Source organism: Balaenoptera musculus, chromosome 1 (genome assembly GCF_009873245.2).
Source record: "Balaenoptera musculus isolate JJ_BM4_2016_0621 chromosome 1, mBalMus1.pri.v3, whole genome shotgun sequence".
Classification (NCBI taxonomy): Eukaryota; Metazoa; Chordata; class Mammalia; order Artiodactyla; family Balaenopteridae; genus Balaenoptera; species Balaenoptera musculus.
The window spans coordinates 100,489,045-100,515,425 of record NC_045785.1 but is presented as its reverse complement, the minus strand read 5'-3'; the positions used below and the strand labels follow the sequence as shown (position 1 = coordinate 100,515,425).

Here is a 26,381-nt window from a genome sequence, read left to right as displayed (position 1 = left end):
AACAGGTTGAGCTGATGTCTGTTTTCTTTTAAGTTAAAAACCTTCGCAGAAAGTGGCCAGATGCCTCAGTAAGCAGGAAATGGGAAAGGTGGAGAGAGGCGATCAGTGGTCCTCGTGGTTGGGTCACAGCCCCCTTGGCTCCAATCTGCTTGGCAAAGCAGTGGGTCTGCTTGTGTCTATTTCTCTGTATCTCTCCCTGAGCGTCAGACAATCCACCTATGAATATCAGACTGATTCCTTCACATTTCTGCTGGGGGTTTGGAGGGGAGGAGGGAATGGGGAAAGGGTTCCCTATTTAGAAATTGCATTGAGATGGAAAGACAATATGACACATCGGCTCATGTCAAAGGAGCTCATTCTTCCCGCCTACAGCATTAGCAATTTCCTACTGAGGTTTAATTTTTTATTTGAAATTATTATTTTGTTTTAATTTATTTTATTTGTAGCATAACTCAACAGGACATTGCTGCTCAGAACGGGGTGGGAAGCTTCCAAGGGCAGTCAGGCCACTGCCTAAGAGACTTGGTGTTGTGGGGGGGGGGGGCGAAGGGGAAGTGTACTTTGGCTATTTCTGATCAGAGGAGGGCAAAGGAGTGGGAGGCCGCTGGTTTTTGCCTCAGACCTCTTCTCGTTCTTCCTCTCGCCTCACCCCCAGCCCCCTCTCCTGCTTCTGAGCAGTCTGGCCTCGGGGGCTCCAGGCTCAGGATGCTCCAGCCATGACTGTACAGGAGATGAGAGTAATGAGGGAGGAGAAGCCCAAAGTGAGTCTGAACATCTGTGACACACTCTTCTCTTGAGAGCCAGAAAAACCTGCTCTTCACTCCCTCCTTCCTTTCCCTGCTCAGCTTCCTCCTTTCCCCTCCTGTAAAATCCTAGAGTGTGGTTGCTGGAAGGAGACTCAAAGAGCTCCTCATCCCACTTCATTGTCTTGTCAATAAGGAAACCGAGGCCCTGGCAGGGGAGGTGACTGCCCCAGGGCTGCTTTGGTGCACCAGTCGTGGAACCCAGCCTCCTGTGCCCTTGTTTGCCTATGCCATGCTGGCTGTCTCCTCTCCTCCTTCTCTTCCCCACCCCTAAATAAAACTCAGAATGGTCTTCCTGTGAGAGGTAGCATTGAGGGGCAACAATTTCACTTCTTCTCTCTCCTTCCCTCCCCAGGTCTGAGTAGGATGGACCCTGGGAGTCTGAATTTGGTCTCTTCATATGGGAAGAAGCATAGATGTGTTTTGGGAGTGGGCTTGTAAGGGAAAGGGGTTCTAGAGAGGAAAGGGTCCCATCTTTACATGAGGATTTTTTTTCTGCTTTGTGGCTGGTTATGTGACCACAGGTATCAGCAATTAACTGTGGGGGAGAGGGCAGAAAAATGACCACTAAGGCAGGGCTTTTTTCTCAATGTAAGAAAAACTACCTTTCTCTTTTATCTCTCTTTCTGAATGAGTGTCCCTTTATACATCCCTTTATATGCATGCCAGTTCTGTCTCTCTCTCTGCTCTCTGAATCTATCTCCTATATTTGTCTCTTTGTATGTCTCTCTCATTCTCTGCCTCTCTAGGTGTCTCTGTCTCCTATCTCTATCTCGGTCTCTGTCTCTCTTGTTTCTCTCTCTCATACACACACACACAGTCACTTGCACAATCCAAATTCAATGGTTATTGACTGGGGAGCCCCAGCCCCTTTCCGCAGCCCTGTCAGAGCACAACCGTTTTCTCCCCGTTCGGATGAGAAATGCCAGGTCCGGAGCTGCTGCCGGGGCACCAGAGACGCTGCAGAACCGCCTGCCGAGTGTGGAGGCAGAATCCGGGAACAATGAGAAATTATCTGTTAATTCTCGGTTCCTACCGCCTGCTCTGCTCCGAACAGGCTCCTTTGCCTTCAGTTTAGATGCAAATTCCCCCACTCGTTGTAAAGCAAAATATTGATTTCCCTGCATCACGGGCCTGGGTCCTTGGAACAGAACTGTGTTTTTTCATTTTCTGCAAAGGCAACACAAGGCGCTTTTTTCTGCAAATTTCCCCGGGAATTCGAGAGGGGGAGGGAGAAATCGTCGCGGAGTGACAGAGTTGCCATAAACATGGGCAGAGAGCGGTTCTTCTCCATTTGTTGTTTTACATAAACACAAACCAACCCCCTCGGAAACTGCTAATGAGCGTGTGACAAGGGGCCTCTGAACTCCAGTCTCTCCCAGCTACTGAGCTCTGCATCGGGTGGTGGAGGGAAAAGTGATGGGGCCTCTGGGCTCCTCAGGTGGGTTCTAAAAGCACTGGGCGGAGAATGGGGACTCCACAGCCTCACCTGTTCTTGGAACAGCAACTGAGCACCTCCCACAGGAAGGCGGCCTGGATTGCATTGTGTGGCTGGGATCACGCCTGCTCAGTCCCTCCTGCCTGAGTTCCTAGCCCTCCCCTGTCGCAAGCTCCTGAAGTCAGGGTGGAAGCTTCGAACCCACCGCAATTGGCCGCCCCACACCCCCTCCCTAACGGGGTGCCCACGCGACGGTCGCACCAACTGGGTCTTCAGCACCATGGACAGAGCTAGGAAGCGCAGGGGGAGAGGAAAAACCGCCCAGTTAGGTCAGGGTCCTCTTAGTCCTTGGCTTGACCCTCTGTACCCAGGGCATGCCCAGGGCTGTCAAGTGTCGGCTAGCGCGGCTGGTGCAGATGGAGCACGATGGAGACCGCCAGGAGCTGGGGCTCCGAATCTTCTGCCTCCGGAACGTGAGTCACCTCCCGAGCCACTTCCAATTAGCGTGTTAATTAGGAGGAAAGACCCTCCTCCTCCACTCGCCACCCGGGTACACACCAGCCCCGTGGCTTCCAGAGGCTCCAGCTAAAGTTTCCTTCCCAGCTCCGGGAAGGCAAAGGGACCTGAGCCTGGGGTTTCGGGTGAACCCCACAGAGGAAGAGGCCTACCCACCGACCAGCCGATAACGCAAGACTTTAGTGACAGGTCCCCCTTAGGGCCGCGACCCGGTGGCTCTCCACAGACCTCCAGGCTGAGTGAGGCGCCTAGGAGCCCCTCAGTCAATCTGCTCCTGGACCTCACGCCACGATTCCTGGAGGGAATTGTTCTGCCCTGTCTAGCCTCAATCCTCCCGTTTAGTTTTCGGTCTTCCTGGACCTTGTTACGCTTAATCGCAAGCGTAACATCAGCGTTGTTGCACGGATGCGGAGAGATGGGTCTGGCGGGAACTGAGAGCCCTCTTGAAACGCCCCCCATTCCGATTCGCCAGAAACTTTCCCTTCCCGTTGCCATGGAGAGAGACGGCCGCTGCCTCCCGTCGCCATAGCAACGTGCGGGTACCGCGGACCTCAGGATTGCGGGGCTCAGAAAGTCTTTTTGCAGTTCGTATCGCCCCGCAGTCTTAGGGTTTTCTGCCTTCGAAGCTGCGACTCGGGGTAAGTCTGACTAATTTCTCCCATCAGGAACCTTGGCCAAGATCCTCCCACCCCCAGCGGGGTCATCCTTCTTTCTGTAATAGGTTTGTCTATTTCGTTGCCACTTGTGTGGCATGTGGCAATTTACCAAGTGTTTTCACAAATACTCTCTTTATATCCCCAGGCAACCCGTGAAACACTCGTAATCATTATACCCCTTTTACAGAGAGGAAAAATTGAGGCTCAGAGAGGCCCAAGGTCACACCAGGCCGTGATCCAGATCCCAGGCTCTTTCCTGAGTCTTGCACCCTCCAGGATGCGGAACAACCTGGCTCCCCCGCCTTGAACCGCCCGGACTCAGACTGGTCGCTGGGTGTAGAGGGGGCGGCCGTGAGGCGCCAGACTTGCCAGCTGCTGCGGGATGCCACGTGAGGGGCGGAGACCCTGCGGGGAAGTGATTAAAAGCCGAACGGAGCCCGAGGGGGCCGCTGCGGGGAGGGTCTTCTTGGGGCCGCCTTGCCCCGCCCCAGTCCGGCCGCGGCGCGGTTTCGGGCGGCTGCTTGGAGGGCTGGGTTGTCCAGGGCATGAACGGGGTGTGGGAGGCCGGGGAGCCTCGGTGCCAGGCGGCGCTCGCGGTCCTGGCCTCGCTGTGCCGGGCCCGGCCGCCCCCTCTCGGGCTGGACGTGGAGACTTGTCGGAGCTTCGAGCTAGAGCCCCCAGAGCGGAGTCCGAGCGCTGCCGACGCAGGTAACAGAAAAGCCGAGGCCCCCTCCCTTCCCGGATTCTCGCCCTGGCTGTCCCCGCTCCCCAAAGCCCTAACCCTGGGAACCCCGGAACCTAGATGGAGAACTCCGGCTCAGGATTCTGGATTCGGATCCAGCCTCGGCCAGTGCCCTGGCCCATCGCCTGCAGGGCAAGCAGAGAGACGTGAAGGGGACCCGGGAGTGAGAGAATCCCACTGCCCCCTCCTGTGTGACTCTGCGGGGCCCCCGCGGAAAGCCGGGCTCCCGGGACGCGGCGCCCCAAGGGGCCTCAGTTTCCCTCCTGTTTCTCTGCTCTCCCTGAGGGCGATCTGCCAGGGGAGGGGTCTATGGAGCGGGCAGGAGACCAGGGACATCCCGGCTGAGGAAGTAACTCGTCTCTTCGGGGGTGTCGACGTCCCTGGGTGCGTCTGTCGGTCTGTCCGTCAGTTTATCTGTTCTCTGGGGAAAGCGGCCCGAGCCCCCCTGGGTCTCTCAGGGAGAAACTTGGATCTGCGGCTGGCACGAGGTCTTTGTGTCCGGGTGTCTCCGGCTGCGAGTGGCTTTCTGCGTCTCCGCTGGGGGCGGGGGGCGGGTGGGGGAGGGTGTCTCGGCACCCTCCCCCCTACCCCCCGCCCCTATAACTTGCTCCCTCGGTCTCTCTCTGACTCACTCGGGCTCGGGGCCGGTGCGCGACTGAGCCGGTGCCTCTTGCCCACTTTGCCAAGCGGGCGCCTCCTGCCCGAACGGTGCGGACCCTGCGCCGGACGCAGTCCCAGGCGGTCGCCAAGCCCAGGCGGGAGCCCGCGCCGGTCGAGCTCGCCGGAGCCGGTGAGTCCGGAGCCCGAGCCCCGCGGGGCCAGGGCCCGGCGCACAGCTGCGGCGTCTCCCGGGAGTCGCGACAGCGGGAATGGCGTGTCGCGCCCTGGCGGCCGGAGCCGCGGGTGGGTGGGCAGCTTGGCGGCCGGCCGGCGGCGGGTATTTACCTGCCTCACCGGCGCCGCGCGGCCGCGCTCGCCCGCTGCAGCCGGGCTTCTTTGTCCGGATCCCGACGTCTGGAGGGTCCTGGGCGGAAGGGAGTACCGGGTCGCGTTCCCTCTGCGCGGGGAGAGGCTGGGAGCAGTGCGAAGCCTCGAGAGAATGCGGAGTGGGGGGTGGGGAGATCCTGCAGGGACCAAGGCGCCGGGGTTCCTTTGGCTGCGCAGCCTGCACCCCTCCTTGTACCCCGACCCTGACCCCAGTGGCGCTGGGCCTAGAGGTACGCTGGGGTCGCCCCGCGGCTGCGCACCCCCCTCGCGGGAAAGCGAGGAGTGGGCCTCGAGAGGCGGGAATTTCGTCTCCACGCGCTTCTTCTGGGACCAGAAGCCGCGACTGGAGCCGCGATTCTTGGAGGAGGTACAGGTGGGGTAAGCTCCCCAGAGGCCGCAGGTTCCAGGGCCCTGTTTTCACTTGAGGTTAAAGGTCGGAGATATAGATAGGTCCTAGGTTAGGAACAGTGCCGCTGGGGGATGGGGGAGAGAGAAGAGGGTAGTGGGCCAGGGGAGGCTTGTGTGCGTGAGGTGGAGCTGTGTCCAGCCTCGGGGCGCGTGGAGCCCACCTCGGCCCTGTGTGGGTTGTACGGGGGCGCTACTCCCTCTCTCTCTCTCTCTCTCCCCACCACCCTGGCAATGTTTAATCAATGGGTCGATTACTGCAGCAGAAGGGACTGAGGTTAGACATGCAGAAGAACTTTTAGAGGGTAGTACAGTGATGGAGGTTGAAGAGGTTGATTCTTCTTGAAGAATCTCTGAGCAAATTAGGCCCAGCAAGTATTATCAGACTTTGGTTCTCCGTGCCATCACCACCTACACCACCCAGCTCCCTATATCCAACAGACACACAATTTTCCCCAAGTCAGGGTGTCTCTTCCTGCCTGCCTCCCCAGCTCCTTCCATCCTTTCTTCCAGTGATCCATCTCCAGTGGGGCCCTTAATGCTGGTTCTGACCCCTCCGATCCTAAAGGGGCTAATTCAAGGTCAGAACACACCTGTCGAGTTCCGCCAGGGATGGACGCTGTTTCTCCTGTCTGTTTAGGGCAGAAATGCTAGGAGTGGGGTAGGGGGGCGGCTGGCATATGTGTGTAGCACATCCTGATACAGGGAGGCACTGGTGTTCTGACTCCAGAGGGATGCCCCATAGTCTGGAATGATAGGTACCTGGATGGCCAGGCTGCGGGTGAGAGAAGGCTGAGGGGTGAGAGCCAGCAGGCCCAGATCAATCAGTATGCCTTTCCAGCAGGCTGCTTCAGAAAGTGAGGTTGAGTTGTCAGCCTTGGGGAACTTTAACTTTGACTGCTGAATCACAAGCCTCAGTAAGCCCTGGGGCCAAGCTGGGGTGGGGGAGGGCTGAAAGGGATGGGAAAGGCCGAAGGAGACCCTTGATCATAGCAGAAGAAAGAAAATGGTTGAGTGTGGCTTTGGGATCTTGGAGGTTTAGGGGAGCACGGGGTCTGGGGAGATGCTGTGGTATTCGGGACCAGGGCCCCCAGGTATCACACCTCCCAGCCTACCCCCTGCATCCCAGAGCCACTGTCTGGGTCCAGATTCTCCAGTCAGAGAAATGCTGCATCTTTTCATTTGCAGTTTCATGGAAAATGCAAGTGACAAGAGCATGCCCAGTTCCCTTTACCGTTGTATGTTTTCCCCTGCCTTCCTCCTTTTCTAAGTCTCTAACTCATGGGATTTCTAGTAACACCCTGAGATGAAACAACTGAGATTCAGACTCTGCTATCATTTACTGGGACACTCCTATATGCCAAGGTCTGTGCTAGGAATGGCACAGGAAATCTCAATCAGACCCTGACTTGGAAACATCTCTACGCAAACTGTCCAAGCTGAAAGCAAGTCCCATCTCTTTTTTTATTAAAAAAACCTCTAAAGGTAAAGGGTCTGCTCTCCTTCTTAATATCCACCCCCACACCCCCACCCCAGGGGAAACTGGCAGGCAGTTCATCACCTTTCTTTATGTCATTTGCCTTACGGAGGTGAATAAACTTTTTCCATGAGCCAAGTTGCAGAGAGTTAAGTGTGGGTAGCATGGGTTCTGGTTGTATGGTTCTCAAGGTAGTAAGCAGAAGTACAGAGTTGTTCCAGAAAATGCAGGAATCTGTTGAGAGAGCCTGAGCTGCCCTGCCCCTCCCAGACTGGTAGGCAGGAATGGTTATTCTCTGGCTTACCTATGGCCATGAGATGTATGTGATGTTTGTTCACTTTTCTAATGACTCTGGAGATGTTCTGTGATTCAGCCACCTGGCTTTAAAGTTGGCCTTTTGCAGCACAGGTATTTTTCCTGCTTGTGATGCCAAATTAAATGCACAGCATTTCATCAAAATACAAAAGTCCTGTTTCTATAACTGAGTGAGTCACTCCCTCACTCCTTGATGGAAGGAAGGAATTCTGCAGATTTTGCCTTCTTTGGGGAAAGGTGCAATGCACAATCCTATAGAACCCATGGTGATGCTATTCGGATACTATGGTGTGTCTTGGGCTTTACAATTCTAGAACCAGGGTCCAGTATCTAGGGGTTGTAGAGCCCTTGGATTTACAGTTCTAGAAGTTCTCTTCTCTCTGTGTGGAAACTTCAAGAGTGGGGATGGTAGATCCAGAATGCTCCATCCCTCCAAGCTCTGTACAAAAGATGTGTTCTCTTCTAACTGTCCTAATGTTACTCTGTCCTCCCTGTTCACGGAGTTGGGATATGATGTATGACTGAAAATAAGGAGGACTAAGACTGAGGCATGTGGGTCAGGCCAGGTTTCCTTGGTCTCTGTAGGGCTGTCTGGAGCGGGGCACAGCAGGCTGAGAGAAAGTCCTGACCCAGCTAAGTGGCACCCCTGCTGGTCCAGCTTAGGAAAAGAAGCCTCTAAAAATGGAAGGACTCAGCCACACTTGAACTGAAAGCAGAGGGGCTGAAAGTAGAAGTGAGCGGGGCATCCAGCCCTGGATGCTCCAGGTGTATAACACTACCTCATCCCTCCCTTCTCTCTGTGCGGGGCGCTGAACTGTTTTTCTCGCTCCACGAGGACCCAGGCAGACCTCTCTTCTCACTAGTTGCAGGTATAGACAGGGAGAGGGGAGTAGAGGGAAAAGAATGCAGCTTTCTGTCTGCCTCTCCCCCCATCACCCCAGGCTTGATTGCCCCATTCAGAAGGGCCACATGCCCTGACCAATCAGGCAGAAAGGCACAGTTACCATCTGCCAAAATAATACTAATAATTGCTAAATTAACGCCAATGCTCTGTTAGCTCTAACACTCCACATTAGTCTCCGATTTATCCCTGAATCCCCTAATGATGGTGGAAACAGGCTCCCAGTCATAAAGCTTGGTGCGGCCGTAATTAACCCAGCATTGTCTCTCCTCATCACAGCTTTTCCAAGAGCATTAATTCCTTCTCTGTCTGGACTCTGCTAATTATCCCCGTTGGTAGTTCCGCCGGGATCTCTGAAAGAAGGAAAGGAAGCAAAGGCTTTCTGCTCCCCCTGCCCCCAACCCTAAATTTTAATTATACTAGGTTCTCCTAATAAATTTACAAGCCACAGCAGAGCTTATTATTAATGGAGGATGTCTGTGAGCCTCAGAACAGAAGAGCCCCTGTTGCCCCAACACATACACACACACTCAGGTATTTCTCAGGTACATCTCTGAATGCGACTTTTCCAGGGGCCGTTGGTTATTTGTCTGGTGGCTGTAGTGTCTGCATCTTCCAGGGAAGGAGAAAGAAATGGAGGATGAGGAGGTTGGTCATAATCCTAGTCCCCGGGGCTCTGTCCAGGTTCAGAGGGTCAGGCCAAAACATAGATTATGGTCCCCACCCTCTCCTGATTATAGTGAAGAAGTACCTCTCTAGCTTCTCTGCCCAGGCTTCTCCTCTGTAGTTCTTCAGCTCAGCCTCCAGACCCCTCAAGGGCCTGGCTCAAGAACCTGGGCTTTGGCATCAGGAAGTCCAGGTTCAAATACCAGTTCTTCCACTTAACTGAGGTACATACACTTGAGCAAGTTATTTTTTTAACATCTCTAAACTTAGTTAATTTATCTTTGAGAGGTGAATTTCTTAGGGAGGTTGTAAAGGTTAAATGAGATCACTGAGGGCCACAGTGCTTACCATGTAGAAATAAATAACAAATAATATTACTAGTATTAGTATTAATGTTTCTGCCCAGAGTCTTTGTCCCTTCCCAGACTACCCGCTGCTCCTTCCAGGCTTTGGGGCCTCTGAGTTTCTTGCTGGTTGGTCTCTGGGTTGTGCTGGTCTATCTCCCCATCTGTGTCTGAATGGCAGCTCCTTGGCCAAGGCAGCTCCTGCTCTGCAGAGCCTGGCATTGCCCGTTTCTGAGGGTCCATCAGCAGCCCCAGACCCTGAAGCCAGCCTTCTCCAGCTTTGAGGGGAGCAGGGAAAATGGTCCTTTCTTTTCACTTCCTCTCCCCAGTTTATCTTTTCAATTACAATCTGTTAGCGAGAATGTCTGTTACTATTATAAAATGGATCTTCCTGACATGGAGGCCCATTAGAAAAATGGGAACAATAGCAAGCGATGAGGACTGCTGATAAATCCTAACACTATGGGTGGAGAGAAGAGGAGGGGGCACCGGGGCACCAGGACTCTGTCTCTGGAGAAAGAAGTGTCACTCGGGTGATAAGAAAGCCCTGGGTTGCTAAATAATAGCTTACCATTTTCCAGAAAGAGAGGGAGGCCATGAGCCATCACCCCTGTCAGACAATCTCACTTAAGGTGACAAGCAGGTCCTGCCTTGATGACATTCAGGGGACCTTAACTTCCCAGGAAAGAAGGAGCCTGAGGTCTCTCAGGTGCTTTGCCGTCTGGTCCTGTGTCCCCCTTCCCTGTCTCAGATGGCCAAGCTTTGCGTCCATCCTGTACCCAGTAAACTATTATCCTCCACCAAACAAACAAACAAACAGACAAACACAAACAAAACAAAACAGGAAGAAATAATAGCAGCTTACTTTTGGGAACATTCACCATGTATTGGGCACTGTGCTCAAAGCCTTAGTTTATTTAATATTCACAATGATTCTGTGAAGTAGGGATAATTAGAATCCCCATTAAGTAAAAGAGGAGAACAATGTTTGGAGAAGTTAAGTAACTTGCTCAAGGTCACACAAGTAGAAATGTGGGTGGGTGTGCTCTGTGGTCATTCTGGCACTGGTGCTCAGCTGAGATGTCTGCCTGGTGTCTGAGCACCCAGCGATGCCCACTTCCCCAGCCCAGGCTAGAAGCCACAGGCCCTGCACAGCGCCAGGTCACTGGGTGTGTTTCTGAAGCCAAATTCCATAGCTATTTGCTCTCCCAGAGGCTGCTGGGTGACTGGCCAATAGGGTTTCCCAAACCAGGTACCCATGGAATACTGGTCTCCTGTGATACCTCAATGAAGATGTTTCACACCGAATACTGAGTAATGGACTTCTTTCCCCCAGTTTCCAAGAAAACTTTGCAAAAGCATAGCATGTTCTCAGTTGAACATTTTTCTTCCATGAATTTCTTCTCATTCCTTTGGAGCTTGCTCCTGTTCACCAGCTGGCTGGTGACAGTAATGACAAAACAACTGAACAAGTAGCAAGCAAATGAGTGTTGACAGAAAAACTTGGAGATGTGAGATCTTTGATATAGTATGTATTATGTCTTGAGATACAGAGACACCTAGCTATATATGAAATAGTTATATTATTTCTACTAGTAAGGTGGTTCCTAGTTTGTAATGATAAAGTTAACGCTATCTCTGTTTATTAGTGTTCATGGTTTGCACGTGTTCTGCCCACTAAACAAATTTCAGAACTAGGAGATGTCCAAAATCATATTGGGCAGAGCTAGATAATTCTAATAAAAATAGCAAATATTTATTATATGGCTTACTACATTCTAGGCACTGTCCTTAGCACTTTTTAAATTTATTTATTTATTATATATTTATTTTATTTTATTTTTTTTTTGTCCTTAGCACTTTTGATGCACGTGATCTCGTTTAAATCTCACAATGACCCTATGAGGTAGATACTATTACTGTACCCATTTTACAGATGAGGAAACAGAGGCTGGGAGAGATTAAAACCAGTAGAGACGGACATTGAATGAGCCCAGTCTGACTTTGGAGCAGTGCTTCTTTCTCTCCAGGCTGAAGGGGAAATAAAGAAGGAAAAAGACAGGGAGGAAGAATACAAATAGAAACACTTAGGAAGTCCTTTCTCTTTTTCAGTGCTGTGCTGAGGACTTTCTCCCTTCCTGGAGGCTTACCTCTATCTTGCCACGAAGCCAGTGCATGGTATAAATATGAAGAGCACTGGGTCAGGACTCAAAAGGTGGCTGAGTTGCCCGTCAAAATTCTGTCTGCCTCATAAGGTTGAGGTTCAAACAAGACATGAGTGGGAAGAAGGCTTTGAAGGCTGCTATGCACCTGTGATTTACTAGAGGGCAACACATCCTGGTGGGTTGGCCCCAGCAGGCCTAGGCTAGGAAGGCACATATCTTAGGTCATCTGGGCCTTTGGACAGCCCTTGGGCCATTATGTACCTTCAACCAGGCTACACGGGCTAGCTGAGTTCAAGGCCACATGTAGTGATTTTAAAGGGGCTAAATCCTATACAATCATACCCATCCTGGCCTAATTCTGGTCTTACCAGCCTTGCTCACCACCTTGTTCCCCTGTGTGGGTGAACCCACTCAGCATCAGGACCTAATCCTCCTTGCATTGCCTGCCTGTGAGATATCCCGGAAGAAGATTCTCCAGGCAGAGGAAGGGCCTCCTGGTCTTACATATCCAGTATTGAGCGCTGGGTGCCAATTCCCAATAATCCATACCTCTGCCTTCCCTAATCACAGCTCCGAGGGAATAACAGCCAGGGCGGGGGTCACGTGGAGACGCATTCAAAATAGCAACCACACCGAGGAAAAATTGATTCCTCCACCTCTCTTTTCATTTATGAATTCAGTTTTTTTGTCAGGCTGAACATTTAAATGCACTCTCCGCTCTCTGCATTTCCCCCATTCTCCCCCCTTCTCATTAAAATTCTAATTATTACCAGAGCAAGTAAGATGTATGATCAAAGGAAAGCAAAACCCTAGAAATACCTTTTGTTTTAAGGTGACCCATATTGCAGAGAATGCACCCGGAACAGCTGTAACAGAGAACAGATGTGGAGGGCCCAGAGATGGCCAGATACTTAGAATAAGGACACCCATATCTGTGGTAGCATTCCTGGTGAACCCTCAGGGGATCCAGGCCTAAAAAACAGTCTTCAAACCATTTAGATCATGAACTCATAACAGCAAAAATTATTTTGATTTAATACCTTCAATATGTGTTTTTTGTTCCCACGTTCTATACACACGTACAGAGGGGGTATTGTAGAGCTGAACTGTCTGGGTTGTATCTCAGTCCAAACACTTACCAGCTGTGTGACCCTGGGCAGCTGTGTGACCCTGGGCAATCTATTTAACCCTCTGTGCCTCAGTTTCCTCATCTGCAAAGTGAGGATAATAATCTTTACCTATTTCACTGAAGAGTATTAAATGATGAATACATAAAAAGCACTCTGTACCTTGGACATAGTAATGTTCAATAACTTGACTAAATCCAATAATAAAATGGTATCATTCCTATTACTGTCAACCTGTATATTGCAATTTTGATTTCTTATTTTTAAGATAATAAATAAATATTGAGCAATCTGATATTTTTTCTCTTGTGCTCCCAGGATGCATGCACACCATAATTGCAGATCTTTAGTCTAGAAGTTAAACAGGAATCAGTTTTTCTGGTCCCTGGCAGTCTCTGGTGGACTAACCTCAGTTCCTATACTGGGGAAAGACTCCACTGTCTCCATGCAGGGACCTGGGGGCTGGAGTAGGTTGCTAAGGACTTGAGGATCCTGTGCTCTTATTCCTTATTCCTGAAGGCGGTAGCTGGTCAAGGCCAGTACCCTACAACCAGGGAGCTTGGAGGCAGTGCCAACTCCCCAGAGAGGGTGGCTGATGTTCTGGCCTCCTTCTCAGGTGCCTTTGGATGGGGGACAGCTGTTGCGGGGGCCCATGTGCCGTGAGAGTACTCTTGATCCCCGCAGGAGGGACCGGGCATCTCTATACTCCCAGTCTAGCTTAGCACCTGGAACATGGCAAGTGCTCAGTAAATGTTGGTTGAGAGATAATGACAGCTGTTTTATGTGCCATTGATTGACTCATTCATTCATTCATTCTCATGTGTCAGTTTCTATGCTGAGCCCTGAGTCAGACAAATATAAAAAACACAGGGCTATAGTAGCCTATAGTTTAATCAGGGACAAACAGTCTGACACAGTGGAATGAGCCCCAGGCTGGGCAGTAGACATCTGGACCCTGGTCCAGGCTCTGTGTCTGACCTGTGACCCCAGGCAAGTCCCTTCTCTGGACCACTGCTCCCATCTGCAAAAGCACAGCCTCACTTGTAGGGTCATTTCTCATCTTAAATCCCAAGATTCTTAAGGCATGGGGACAGGATAATCCAGAGGCTACAAACTCACAGGCCTGCAGGGGCCAGGCAGGTAACAGGGAGAGCAGCTGGTGAGCACGCTGCCTTCCGAAGGGCATCGCCAGTTCCCAGCATGCGGGAGCATAGGTCCAGTTAGCAAGTCCTCAGGCCTTTTCCAGAGAAGCCAGGAATCTGGTGTGATGACGACAATAGTGATGATGGAATTGCTCAATTTTTCAATCATCACGTAAGCCAAACGAGCCTCCTCTGCTGGCTTGTCTACAAGTGACCTTTGTGCAAACCCGTCATTGGTTCAAGGCCTCTGACATCTCAGAGTAAGAAGAGGCCTTGGGCTCAAAGCTTCCTTCCTAAAGGTGGGGTGGGAAGCCTGCTTAATAATTTCTGCCAGAGGGAGGCATCCTTCACAGCTCTCCTGGGGTATTGGGCATCCTACTGGGGGCAGAGGTGGGCTGGGGGTGGGACAGTGAATGCCTGTCTCTGAACGAATCACGACATTCAAAAATACCAGTTTTACAGCAAAGCTCTCACATAGCCACAGGAATGGGGGGAAAGGACAGCTATCGGAATCATCTGTATTTAGCTTTGAAGTCAACTGTGTGGATCAGATTCCAACTTAATACAAGTATTTATTGAGCCTACTATGTGCAGAGTTCCGGGAGTACAGCAGAACCATTAGACCTAATCCCCCGCCTCGAGGAGATTATGCCCGATCTCATTCACTTCAAGTCAACCTACTCACTATATATTAGCTCCTGCTGTGGGCTTGGCAGGCGCGGGGTAAGGGAAGGGAATGAGGTAGCCCAGCCTGGGATCCCCAAGGCCTCACAGCCTGTGGAGGAAGAGAGCTGTCCGCAAAACCGACTCTGCTGTAAGTCTGGCCATAGTAACAGCTCTAATAGAAATTCAAACAGCATCCAAATGTGAATGCTTCACGAATTTGCACATTTCCTTAGGCTGCTATTTAAATTACGTTCCCTTCCCCGTACACGTGCCCATGGGGAGGGGAGGCAACCCAGGTGCTCCCCAAGCTGGCGGTGGGGGGAGGGGCAAAGCTGGAGAAATCAGACCGAGGTGAACCCGAGGCTGCAGATATTTCACAAGGTGGATATGGAGAATCAACCCTACGACCATCCCTCCTCTACCTGGGCAGGCTTCTCATGACCACTCTTTTCTCTTCTTCCGTCTCTGTCCCTTCCGTGTGGCCCCTCTTTGAACACCCTTCCCTGCTTCTCCCCTCCTGTGTCTGTCTCTGTCCCTCCCTGCCTGGCTGAGGGCAGGCACCTCTGTCAGCCTCCTCACAGTGGTAGTTATTGTGTGTGGCGTGGCCCTGGTGGCAGTTTTTCTCTTTCTCTTTTGGAAGCTGTGCTGGATGCCCTGGAGGAACAAGGAGGCCTCCAGCCCCTCCTCTGCTAACCCCTCCCTGGAGGCCCTCCAGAGCCCCAGCCCCAGAGGCAACATGGCGGACAAGCTGAAAGACCCCAACACCCTGGGCTTCCTAGAGGCGGCCGTGAAGATCAGCCACACGTCCCCAGATATCCCCGCCGAGGTGCAGAGGTCGGTCAAAGAGCACATCATGCGTCACACACGGCTGCAGCGACAGACCACAGAGCCAGCGTCATCCACCAGGTGAGGGGTGGACCCCTCCCTTCCCTACCTCCACATTCCTGGATCCGGTACATTAATGAGATTCCAGCCTGTGAGGATCAGAGACCAGAAACAATCACGTGCATATTCTGGTTGGAGAATATGTCAGATGATGTGCTCCTTGGTGGGTGATCAACTCGGAGGTGGGCGCCAGGAGAGACTTCAGGAGAGGGGAACCTCTGAGGTGGGGTGCTGTGCAGGTGGTAAGCCCTGGGATGCGTGCGGGTGGGAGGTGTTGGCTTGTCCGGAGGGAAGGAAAGACTTCAGGCTGAGGGAAGAGAATATGCAAAGGCGCAGAGGCATAGAAGTTCATGATGTGTCTATGTCAATACAGCCTCCTAGGTGGAGGCTGCAGTGCGTGGGAGATAAAGCAAGAGATTCCTAACATTTTGAGAACGAGGATAGCTTTTGACAGCGTTCCCCGTATGACAGCAACTGTATACATGGCATTCTTTAACTGAAAAAACCAAAATGACAACAAAAAACAACCACCACATAATGACAAAAACCTACTCCAAATTCAGAAACACTTTTAAATGATGTGGTACGTGCAGGTAGAAGGCATTGTATTTATTAAAAACTTGGGGCTCCTGTGGATTCCTGGGTCCAGACCCCCAGGGGACCAGCCAAAGGGAAGCAGGCCTGGTCTTCAGATTGAAAGCCAGAAATGATGGAAGTGCTTGGTCACGTTTACAGAGTTTGTTGTTTGGCCGCAGGCAAGTTGCTCACCTATCCTGAGCCTCACTTTTCCCAGCTGTAAAATAGGGCTAATGACTCTCATAAGGGTATCCGTGAGGAGCCAGTGAAAGAATCCATGTGATAATAAGAGCTTAGTATATACCTGGCCCTGTTCTAAGCACTTTATTGTATTTATTCATTTCACACCCACAGCAATCCTATGCAATTGCTACTTTTATTATTCTCATTTTATAACACAGAGAGGTTAAATAACTTGCTCCAGGTCATACAGCTAGAAAGTGGCAGAGCCCAAATTAACCTATGCAGTCTGACTCCAAAGCACAATAAATGTTAACTATGGTGGTGGGGATGGTAGTGGTGGTGATGAAGGAATGCCACGTGGAGGGTGGTTAAGGATGGTCTTTCTCAGTCAGGGAGCTTGTGGCTTAATGGGGGAACCAGAGTTGTGCCTACCAGGAAAGAAACCTAGAAAGCAGGGAGCAGTAAAGCAGGAAAAATGATAATGATCACAATGGCTAACACTTACTGAAGCTTGTTATGTACCAGGCCCCATTCCAACTACTTTTCATGTATTAAGTCATGCACACCAAGTGTGCGCAGAGGGAAAGGGGGTCAACTAGCAGGAGGAAAAGGGGGCCTCACAAGGGGTAGGATGAGCCAGGGCCCCGAGCCATGCCTGCCTGCATTCCCCCACCCCTTCCCCCACCTCACTCTCTCACCCCCTCCTGCCCTCCGCCAGGCACACGTCCTTCAAGCGCCACCTGCCACGGCAGATGCATGTCTCCAGCGTGGACTATGGCAATGAGCTGCCCCCTGCAGCGGAGCAGCCCACCAGCATTGGCCGCATCAAACCTGAGCTCTACAAGCAGAAGTCAGTGGATGGGGACGAGGCCAAAACCGAGGCCAAGACCTGCGGGAAGATCAACTTCAGCCTGCGCTACGACTACGAGAATGAGACCTTGATCGTGCACATCCTGAAGGCCTTCGACCTCCCCGCCAAGGACTTTTGTGGCAGCTCTGACCCTTACGTCAAGATCTACCTCTTGCCTGATCGCAAATGCAAGCTGCAGACACGGGTGCACCGCAAGACCCTGAACCCCACCTTCGATGAGAACTTTCACTTCCCCGTGCCCTATGAGGAGCTGGCCGACCGCAAGCTGCATCTCAGTGTCTTCGACTTTGACCGCTTCTCCCGCCATGACATGATCGGGGAGGTCATCCTGGACAACCTCTTTGAGGCCTCTGACCTGTCCCAGGAAACCTCCATCTGGAAGGACATCCAGTACGCAACCAGTGTGAGTACCGCCCTGCTCCCTGGGCTTCTTGAGGATTTGCAGTTCTGGATTTGACTGGGATGTGTCCCGCATCCTCCTCACCCCTAGAGACAAATGGGCCTCTGCCCTTCAGGATATGAAGGGGACTCTGACTAATAGCCCAGCCCACTCTGGGGAAGTCCTTGCCCTGGGGCCCACGTTGGGGGGGCAGCAGGGAGCAGAGCCCCCATGTGGGTGGGAAGGGAAGGGAACTGATATCTATGGCTTCTGATCGCATGTTCTGAAGTGGTTCTCTCTACCTGCCAGGCCTCAGGTCTACCACCTATAAAATAATATATGTCTTTAATCATGGGTAAGGATCGGGCCAGGCCCATAGACTGACTCAGACAGCAGTGTGAGCCAAGGGCATTGGTGTGTACTGGAAGCCCGGCACAAGCAATCAAGAACAGGCTGTATTAATTGGGATAAACCAGGTTATGCCATAGCCACAAACGATCCTAGGATTTAGTAGCTTAAAGCAGCCAAAGTTTAGTTCTTGTTCATGTTACATGTGATTTGCAGCTTGGCCTTTCTTCCTTGTTACTCAGGGATCCAAGCCAACAGAGGCTCCGTTTTGACCTGTGCCCCCATAGTTACCACCTGAGGAGGAAGAAGATGTGGCACATCATGTGCTAGTTCTTAAAGCTTCCATGCAGAAGTGGCACATGTCACTCTCACTCATATTTCATTAGCCAAAGCAAGACACATGCAACTCCTACTATCAAGGGGGCCGAGCAAAGCAATCCTACCACGTGTCCAGAAGGGGCACTGGAAGTACTTAACGACCAGCACTAGTGACTACCATGCAGCAGAGCCCCTGCTCTTAGGCCCTGCCTGCCTGGGCCAGTCTGGGAGTTGGAGTTGGTGGGGAGGGCTTGAAGGGAGACCTGGCTAATCCACACATGGGGGAAGGGGATGCTTGGCTGTTCATGATCAACTGGAATTAACCATGACGGTGTCAAGGAGCTGGGACTCAAGCTGGCTTTTAAGAGGGAGGACAGGTTTGGCACAGAGAGTTAAGAGGGCATCTCCAGAGCCCTTTGGTCCAGTGTAGACAGTGTTCTCCAGTCCCCTGGGTGGCTGTTGAGGAAGATGTGTAATTGCATCCCACAGATATAGGTGGCATGCCTCTCTCTGAGCCCAGCCAGGCAGCTGAGGGCCCTGCAAGGGTGTTGCCACCAAACACCAATGGCCTTGTGTCTGGTGTCTTGAACGCTAACTGGTTGAGTGTCTCCTGGGATATTTCTTGCACTCTTTCTCTGGGTGCAGACCCTCCCTTTGGACAATCAATACTCAATATCTATGGGCTGAACTTGTAAGGAGAGAGGCTGGGAGAATCAGCCCCACTCTGGTGGGAAAAGGATAAGAATAGATTTGTTCAAAGAGAGAAAGCTTGGTGGGCTCCGTTTCTGCTCCAGGGAAGGTCTCTGGGACAGCCCAGTCCGATGTCTCAGTGCCTCCCCTACTTTTGCTTTCCTGAAATGTCATCCCCAAGAACAGCACAAGCAGCGGGGCCGGCAGACAGGGCGGGCAGACGGGGCGGGCTGGAACAGCAGCTGTGTGCCAGCCTGAAGCCCAAGAGCTCCGCTTTATAAATCACTCTGAAGCTTACATCTGGTGCAGCTCTTCCCTTGTGGTCTCGTAAGGCAGCAGCTTCATTATCGTGACTATACAGGTAGAGAAAAGCGGCTCAGTCCCCCCCATACTGAGGCTGAGGCCCAAGTGCTCAGAGAGAGGTAGGTGTGAGGGCCAGGGGCTGTGGGAAGCAGGGCTCAACTCAGCCCTCTGAGGAGCCCCCCTTCTCCTCTCCAGAGACCTCCCTTTCCTGTAACTTGAGCTCCGGGCACGATGGAAGCCCTAGTCCTGGAGCATGCGGTCTGTGTCCAAGGATGCCCCTCACCTGAATACTAACTTCCTACATCCTAGAATTCCGTGGCTGTCCCTGCACTCGTCCCACACCCCGTCCTCAGCCCAGCTTCAGAAAAAGGCAGATCGTCCAAAAGGAGCTGGACGAATCATTGCCATCCTCATCATCCTCAGTCAGTACCACTATAGCCCTCCTCCACCTCCTCCTAAGCAGGACTGTGCCAGGCACTGGGGAGCAAGGGGGGCTGGGATAGAAGACAGCCTCTTTGACCCACAGAACTTTAATGCAGTAGCTAGTGATGCAAAGTAGCAAATACTGTGAGGTTGTAAGATCTGAGAGTTAGGACAGCCAGGGAAGGTTTCCTGGGTGGGGAAGGAGAACTCAGGTGGGTAGGGAGGGACTGGTATATATAACTTGATAGGCGAAAAGGAAAGGGGAGCATTCTAGTCAAAAGCAGGAGGAGCCTGGGTCCAGGAGTTTCTGAAGCAGAAGATCGGGTGACTTGCTCACACTGCCTGTCTTGCTCGCAGTCTGTCTGCACTGAATGTTCTGCCTGGTGAGGCCCCTGGGGCCCTCCCATCCACAGCCTCTCCAGCAGGCCAGCTCTCAGGGGCGGGCTCTTTATCCTGGGGGGTGAGGAATCAGACAAAGGAAAGGAAAAGGAAATAAAAGGCTGGTGCTTTCACCTGTGCTTACTCTAAAATTGTAATTATTTTGAGGCCAGAGAGGCCCAAGCCCTAGTAACGGGGAATGACTGAGCACTCAGTGTACATGAAATCCTGCAGCCAGCATCGTGGGGCGCGGTGCACATGAGCACAGCCGGCTCCCATCTTTCCTGCATGCCAGATTCCTGCCAGATTTCATTCCTAGAGCTGCATTTTGGCCCCCAGCTCCTCCTGCCTGCAGGCTGGTCACTGAACACGTCCAGCATTTCTGCCTCTTGCCTTTGCTCCCAAGGTTTCCTCTGGCACACAGGCTTTTCCCCCACCTCTCTGCGTGGCCCAAACCAATCCACCTTTCAAAGCTTCCCCGAAGTCCTTCCGCTCTCACAGCAATCACTCCTCTGGATTTATTCTCTGGGTCCCTCATTTATACACCGAGTCATATTCTGTCTTGCAGAGTCCCCAGTGGCTCAGGAATGGCTTGTGTCCCACATTTGACTGTCTCTTGTATTTTCCCTCAGGGCTGAGCGTGTCATTTTATGCAAACGTAAGAACTCAGCACGTTCTTGTTGAATGACGGACGGCTTAGTTAATTCAAACAAAATTATGTGTTGGTGCACAAGGAAAGGATTATTAAAGAAGCAATGGGATTTGGGTGCAGTTAACCTGGGAAGGCTTCCTGGAGGAGAAAGTCAAGTAGTATTTTGAAAGTGAGTAGAGCCAGGCATGGTGGGGAGAGACCTGGGCTGTGCATTCCTTCAGAGAGGTGGTTCGGGTAGATGGTTTATGTCTGGAGTAGCAAAGAGATTAACCAGCCTGGACTGAAGTAGAGGGTCAGGGACCCATAGTTTGGACTGAAGTGGAGGGTCAGTGACCAATAGTCTGGGCAGAAGGAGAGGCCCTGTGAGAATGGGCTCGGGAGGCTGCTCTGATGTCACAGGAGCCCATGAATGCTGTCCCCCTGGTGCTCCTCACACGTGTATGGGAGAATCAGGTGCAGCCCTGGAAGGTGGAACCAGGCAGGTTCCTTGTTTTGGCCCCTGCCCCAGTGCCCAAGATGGTCTGAAGTAGCAAAGCCTGGAGCATTTGTGCTGTTTTCTTACAACCACTGAACATGGAGCTTCAAGGCTAGTGAACGGGAGGCGTTCATCTGGGGAGGCTAGCCCTTTGTTAATTGCACATCTTAAGCCCCAAGGGCCACTCCCCTCAGCATCCCCAGGTTGTTCTGGATGGAAGCCTAGGCTGTAACGGAGCTAACATACACCCCACCGGAGGGTGAGAAACAGGCAAACCAGACGTGCTAGGACAGTCAGAGGTCTCTGCTGTTCCCTGGAATCAAGAAGCTCAGGCATGGGCAGGTCTGCCACTGAGGCTCCCACCTCTTGCCTGGCTTGACTAAGGTCCTCTGGGGGTCTCCCGGGCATTCCCCGTGGTTTGCCATTTTCTCTCCACACAGAACTTTGATTGGCTGAAATCATTCTGCTCTTCCCTTCCCCCTTCTCCAGCCCCCAGTCTCATTATTTCTATGTGAAGCTGTAGACTTATCATTAAAATAGAGCCGCCATCACCAGGGTTTGCTAACATCTCTGTAATCTTGTAGTTATTGCTGCAGAGGCCTCAGACCCCAGTGCACACAAGTATTCCTGTTGCCATTCCAGCTCCTTCATGGAGGCTGTAATTGGGGCCATAAATATGTGTTGTGCTTGGTGGCTTTAATGGACTTGACCAACTTCCTGCCTTACCAGGTCCCTGCCAGGTCAGAATGAGTGTGTGTGTGTGTGTGTGTGTGTGTGTGTATGTATGTGTGTGTGCAGGTATGTGTGTGTTTTGGGGGTGATGGAGTGCTCTGTATAATTCCAGGGAGCCTGGACTCAGAGTCTGCAGGGAGGAGGGGGGCCTTATGCGGTAGAACAGTCTCTTTTCTAGCCTGGGAACGAGCAGAGCTGTGTACAAAGAGCTCAGGCTTTGATACCAGCCAAACCTGTGCTGCATTCTAGCTTCTGCACTTTCTAGCTTTGAGACCTTGGGGACATTGTCGAAACCATGCCTCAGTTTCTACATCAGTAAAATGGGGATAATGATGGTACATACCTCATAGCGGTATTCTATGTAGTAAATTAAACAAAATGCACAAGATGCCTAGGGCAGCACTGTCACAGAGCAGCCTCCTGAGCCCCATTCTTACAGTGCCTTTCCTTCTAACTCGGCCTGTGGGTCACTATTTGTACCACTCCCAGGCCTGATCCCCCACTTTTTTCCAGACCACCTATTCCGACAGGTTGTTGGTTGTTATTATTCCTGTTTTATTTATTTCTCTCTTTTACTTCTTGTCCTATCATGTGTTCTCTGTGTGACCTTGGAAAAGTGATTTGCCCTCTCTGAGCTGTGGTTTCCTCAGAAACCAGTTTCCAAGTTGTGAGGTTCTGAGACTCTCAGCTTCCCCTATAGAGAAGTGGTTGGCTCTCTTGCTTTCAGAGCAGAGATACCCAGTCCCTGGAAGTGTGGTCTCCCTAGTAGAGGCCTAAACCCCAGGCTGATAGGCCACAGGGCAGAACTTCCAGACACAGCCTCCTCCTTTCAATGTCAGGCAGAATCAGTCCTCTCTTTAAGCCCCTCGGAAATGTCCTCCAGGGAGTTCCTGCCACAAGCAAGTCCCCACCAGCAAGCTTCCTTCCTCCTTTTCCCACGAGGCACAGTCCTGCAAACAGGCTCAGCGCCATACCCACCTTTCAGGTCCCCCATTTACTGGTTATTAATATGCAGGTTATTATTTGAGCTCCTACCGGGAGCCAAGAGCACAACCAACTTTATCCCATTTCATCCTCACCATAAGCCTTATTATTGTGCCCTGTATGTAAGTAAAGAAACGAAAGTTCCAGGTTAAGTGACATCTAGTGTCACCCAGACAGAAGGTGGTAGAGAGCCAAGATTCAAGTCCAGGTCTTCAACAGAGCCCACATCCTTGCATGGCTAGAGGGGAGTGCGTGTGATTACATTGCTCCTTGGACAGAAGATAGACCCTGAAACTGTGCAGCTCATCAGGGGATCCGGAAGAGTGACTGGTTTGATTTTCTCTTTGTGGCCTGGATCATTCCTCTTGTTTCAGGGGGCAGCTTTTGTGCTGACACTTGGATTCCGTTACCATCACCCCAGTGTTCTTCCTGTGGCACTGAGTTTGACATTCATTCCTCTTTCGTTCAACAAACATGTATTGAGTGTCAGCTATGTGCTGTCAGTTTGATCACTGAGCATGTGTTGGATACAGAAGCTGGGCTGGGCTGTGGAAAGGACGGCAAAGAAAAAGCCCTACCTCTGACCAAGCTACTGGGAAGTGTGGAGCATGCCCAGTGACCCCCAAACCCCTCAACGCCCTCGCACACAGGGCACACGCTCGGGGACAGAGCAATTCAGCATGCTCACAACCAAATCATGCAACCTGCTGCACTGCAAGCCATGTGCAGAAGTGTTGAGGAGAGATGGAGAAAAGAAATCAGAGTCAGATGAGATGGGGCTGGGAAAGCTTCTAGAAAAGGAAAGTTTTAGGCCAGGCTTTGATGGCAGTGAAGCAAGAGAGTGTTGAAAGAGGGAGAGTCAGAGGGAAGGAAGTGTGTTTCTCTATTTTCTTTGGATTGGGGGAGGGATCTAGAAAGAACTTCTCTGGAATACAATGGGTTTCTTTTCTTTGTGCAGTAACTACTTGTGGTGTAATCACCGTGTACCAGGCACCAGGCTAGCACAGGGGATACAATAACTTCAACTCAGTCCAGTCCTCAAAGCCTCACAGTCTAGTGGGGAGTCAGGAAAGCACCTCCACCATCCCAGGGGACACACAGGTCCCAGCATGCTGATGGAAGGCTGGCCTCCTGGAATGAAATTGCCTTCCTTGCCAGAAAAGAGTTAGTTGCATCCTTTTCTCACACCCACATACTCAAGTCCAGTGTGATCCAAGGGTAGCTTACAAAAGGCCTTTTCAAGTAGAGCCAAAGAATCTGCACAATTGATTCACTGTGACTCAGTCAATCACCTGGGATGAAACCTCCCAGACGCTCATTGACCAGCAGCTTGATGCAATGCCTTCAAAGTACCCACCTTGGATCTTAGGCTCCCAGTTCTATCCTGGCTAGGAGAGGGGCAGGAGCAAGAGGGAAGCATAATGAACCTTCATCCACTCAACATGTCTTCAGTGATCTCTTAAAGAACTTATCTGGGTCCAAGAACACTGGGTATTGAAGGACAAATATAGTCCTTGCTTTTAAGGAGCTTACAGTTGAGTGGAGCTTTCGGAGCAAGTCAAAATGTAATCCAAAGGACACAATTATTTAACTTGCATGAAATGGGAAAAGGGGAATATAGAGGTGATTGCTGAAGCTGGGAGAGTGAGGGAGTGGAATGGGAGATGCAGATGGTGGAAGGAGAATTTGAGAACAAGAACTGAGTTTGGGGAACAGCCGCAGTCAAGAAGAAGAAGGACAGGGGCCAGAAAAGGGTACCAAGCAGGGCGAGATCCAAGAGAAAAGAAGAGAACTGAGGAAGGCAAAGGAGGGATAGTTCGGGAACTAGGCAACCAGCAGTGATGTGTTCCAGCATCTGTGGGGTACCAAGCACCGTCTTAGACACTGGGGATGCAGTGGTAAATGAAGCTTACACTCGTGTGGGGGAGACAATGAGTATGTGAGATAAATAGTGTGGCTGAGAGTGGTAAGTGGCCTGGAGAAAATAAAGCCGGGAAGTGGGGGGTGAGGTATTGGGGTTGGGAGGGTGGCTGGAGGAGAGGATTGCAGGGTACAACAGGGTAGGCGGGGAGACATCCCCAAGAGGAGGCCATCAGAGTAGGCCTGAAAGACAAGAGGGAGAGAGCCATGCATATATCTGGAAGAAGAGAGGTCCAGGTGAGAGAATGGTAAACGGAAAGACCCTGAGGTGGGAGGACGCCTGGCTTGTTCAAAGAACCGTAAGGGTCCAGTGTGGCTGAAGCAGAAATGGGACTGGGGAGGAGAGAGAATAAAAGATGAAGTGAGAGAGGTAAAGGGGCAGGAAAGGTTCATGGAGTTCCACAGTCAAAAGTTTAAAAACATCACTGTAGTTGATGGGTTGGGAATAGACTCTACAACTGGGGCAAAGACAGGGAAATCCGTTGGGAGGCTATTGCCATGAAAAAGAGACAATGGTGGCTTGAACAAGGATGGGGGGTAGAAATGTAAGATGTGCTTGATTCTGGATGCATTTTGAAAGTAGAACTAGCAGTATTTGCTGACAGATTGGGTGCAGGGTCTAGGGTGTAGAGAAAGAGAAAAATCAAGGTTGTCAGCCTGAGTAACTCAGGAGGGAGTTGCCATTGATTGAGTTGGGGAATTCTGGAGGAAGAACCCATATGGGGAGGAAGATCAAGAGCTCGGGTTTGAACATGTTGTAGTTGAGATACCGTTGGGACATCCAACTGGAGATGTTGGATAGAAACTTGGATACAGAGTGTGGAATCCAGGGATTTCCCTGGTGGTCCAGTGGTTAAGAATCTGCACCTCCACTGCAGAGGGCACGGGTTTGATCATCCCTGGTCGGGGAACTAAGATCCTGTATCCTGCGTGGCCAAAAAAAGAGTGTAGAGTCCAAAAGAGAAGCCTTGGCTAACCAACTGAATTTAGGGGATGTCAGCATATAGATGGTGTTAAAAGCCATGAGACTAGTTGAGATCCCAAATTTAGAGAAAAGACCTAAGACTGAGCTTTGGGACACTCTAATGTTTAGATGTGGGGACCACAAGGAAGTAAAAGAGGCTGATAACCCCCAGCCAGTGAAATAGGAGGAAAAACAGGAAAGTGCAGTGTCCTAGGAAACAAAGACAGTGTGTCCAGGATGAGAGAGGGAAGGATCAAGTGTATCAGATGCTGCAATGGATCAAGTAAGGTGCAGACTGAGACGTGACCATTTTGTTCAGCATCAGCCTTGCCAAGAGCTGTCTGGCGGAGCCCCATTGGAGATGAGGTCGTTTGCGGAAGATTGGGACATGGGTTGTATCATTTTAGGGGAACTCTTTTTTAACATTTATGTATCATTTAGGGAAACAAGATTTCAAGGACTAGGAAGGCTGGTTTTGCAGTGTGCCAGCAGGCTAGCTCCATGTATGGGCCATACTTGGGGAAAAGGTGGGGTGGGGATGGGGGGAAGTGGGTGAGCAGCCCCGGTTCACGCAGAGCAGATCAGGCCAAGACAGCACGTTGCATCAGGAATTTGCAGCAAGGCTAGATATCCCTAGAATTCTGCCTTGAATTCCCGAGTGTCTGGACTCTTGCAAGCAGAACCAAGCCAGGATAGAAGCAGAGAGAGAGAACCTTCTAAAAGAGATCAGATCAGGGTCACATGGAAGCCCCAGGAGGTGTGAAGGAAGCAAGGCTGGGCCTGGGCTGCCCGCCAAACCCGTGAAGACTGCTCCTCAAGCCCTCCAGCCAGAGCTGCTCTGAATCATGTATGAAGCCGGCCAGCCCTGCCCGCTCTTTGAGCGGCCTGGCCCCCGCGAGCCCTGGCTGTGCCCTCCCGGCAGCCTGACTCCACTGCCCGAGTCAGAAGCC

The 26,381-nt window shown here is 51.5% G+C and overlaps 1 protein-coding gene across 3 annotated transcripts in view; it reads left to right on the top strand.

Moving 5' to 3' along the window:
- The first annotated feature begins 3,958 nt into the window (after positions 1 to 3,958).
- Positions 3,959 to 26,381, top strand: part of SYT6 (synaptotagmin 6) — a 59,248-nt gene continuing 36,825 nt past the window's right edge. For all 3 annotated transcript variants that reach the window (XM_036867241.1, XM_036867249.1, XM_036867257.1), the window contains exons 1-3: positions 3,959 to 4,121; positions 14,908 to 15,256; positions 16,713 to 17,268. In XM_036867241.1, the coding sequence (XP_036723136.1) occupies positions 3,959 to 4,121; positions 14,908 to 15,256; positions 16,713 to 17,268 (1,068 nt within the window). The remainder of the gene's footprint in view (positions 4,122 to 14,907; positions 15,257 to 16,712; positions 17,269 to 26,381) is intronic.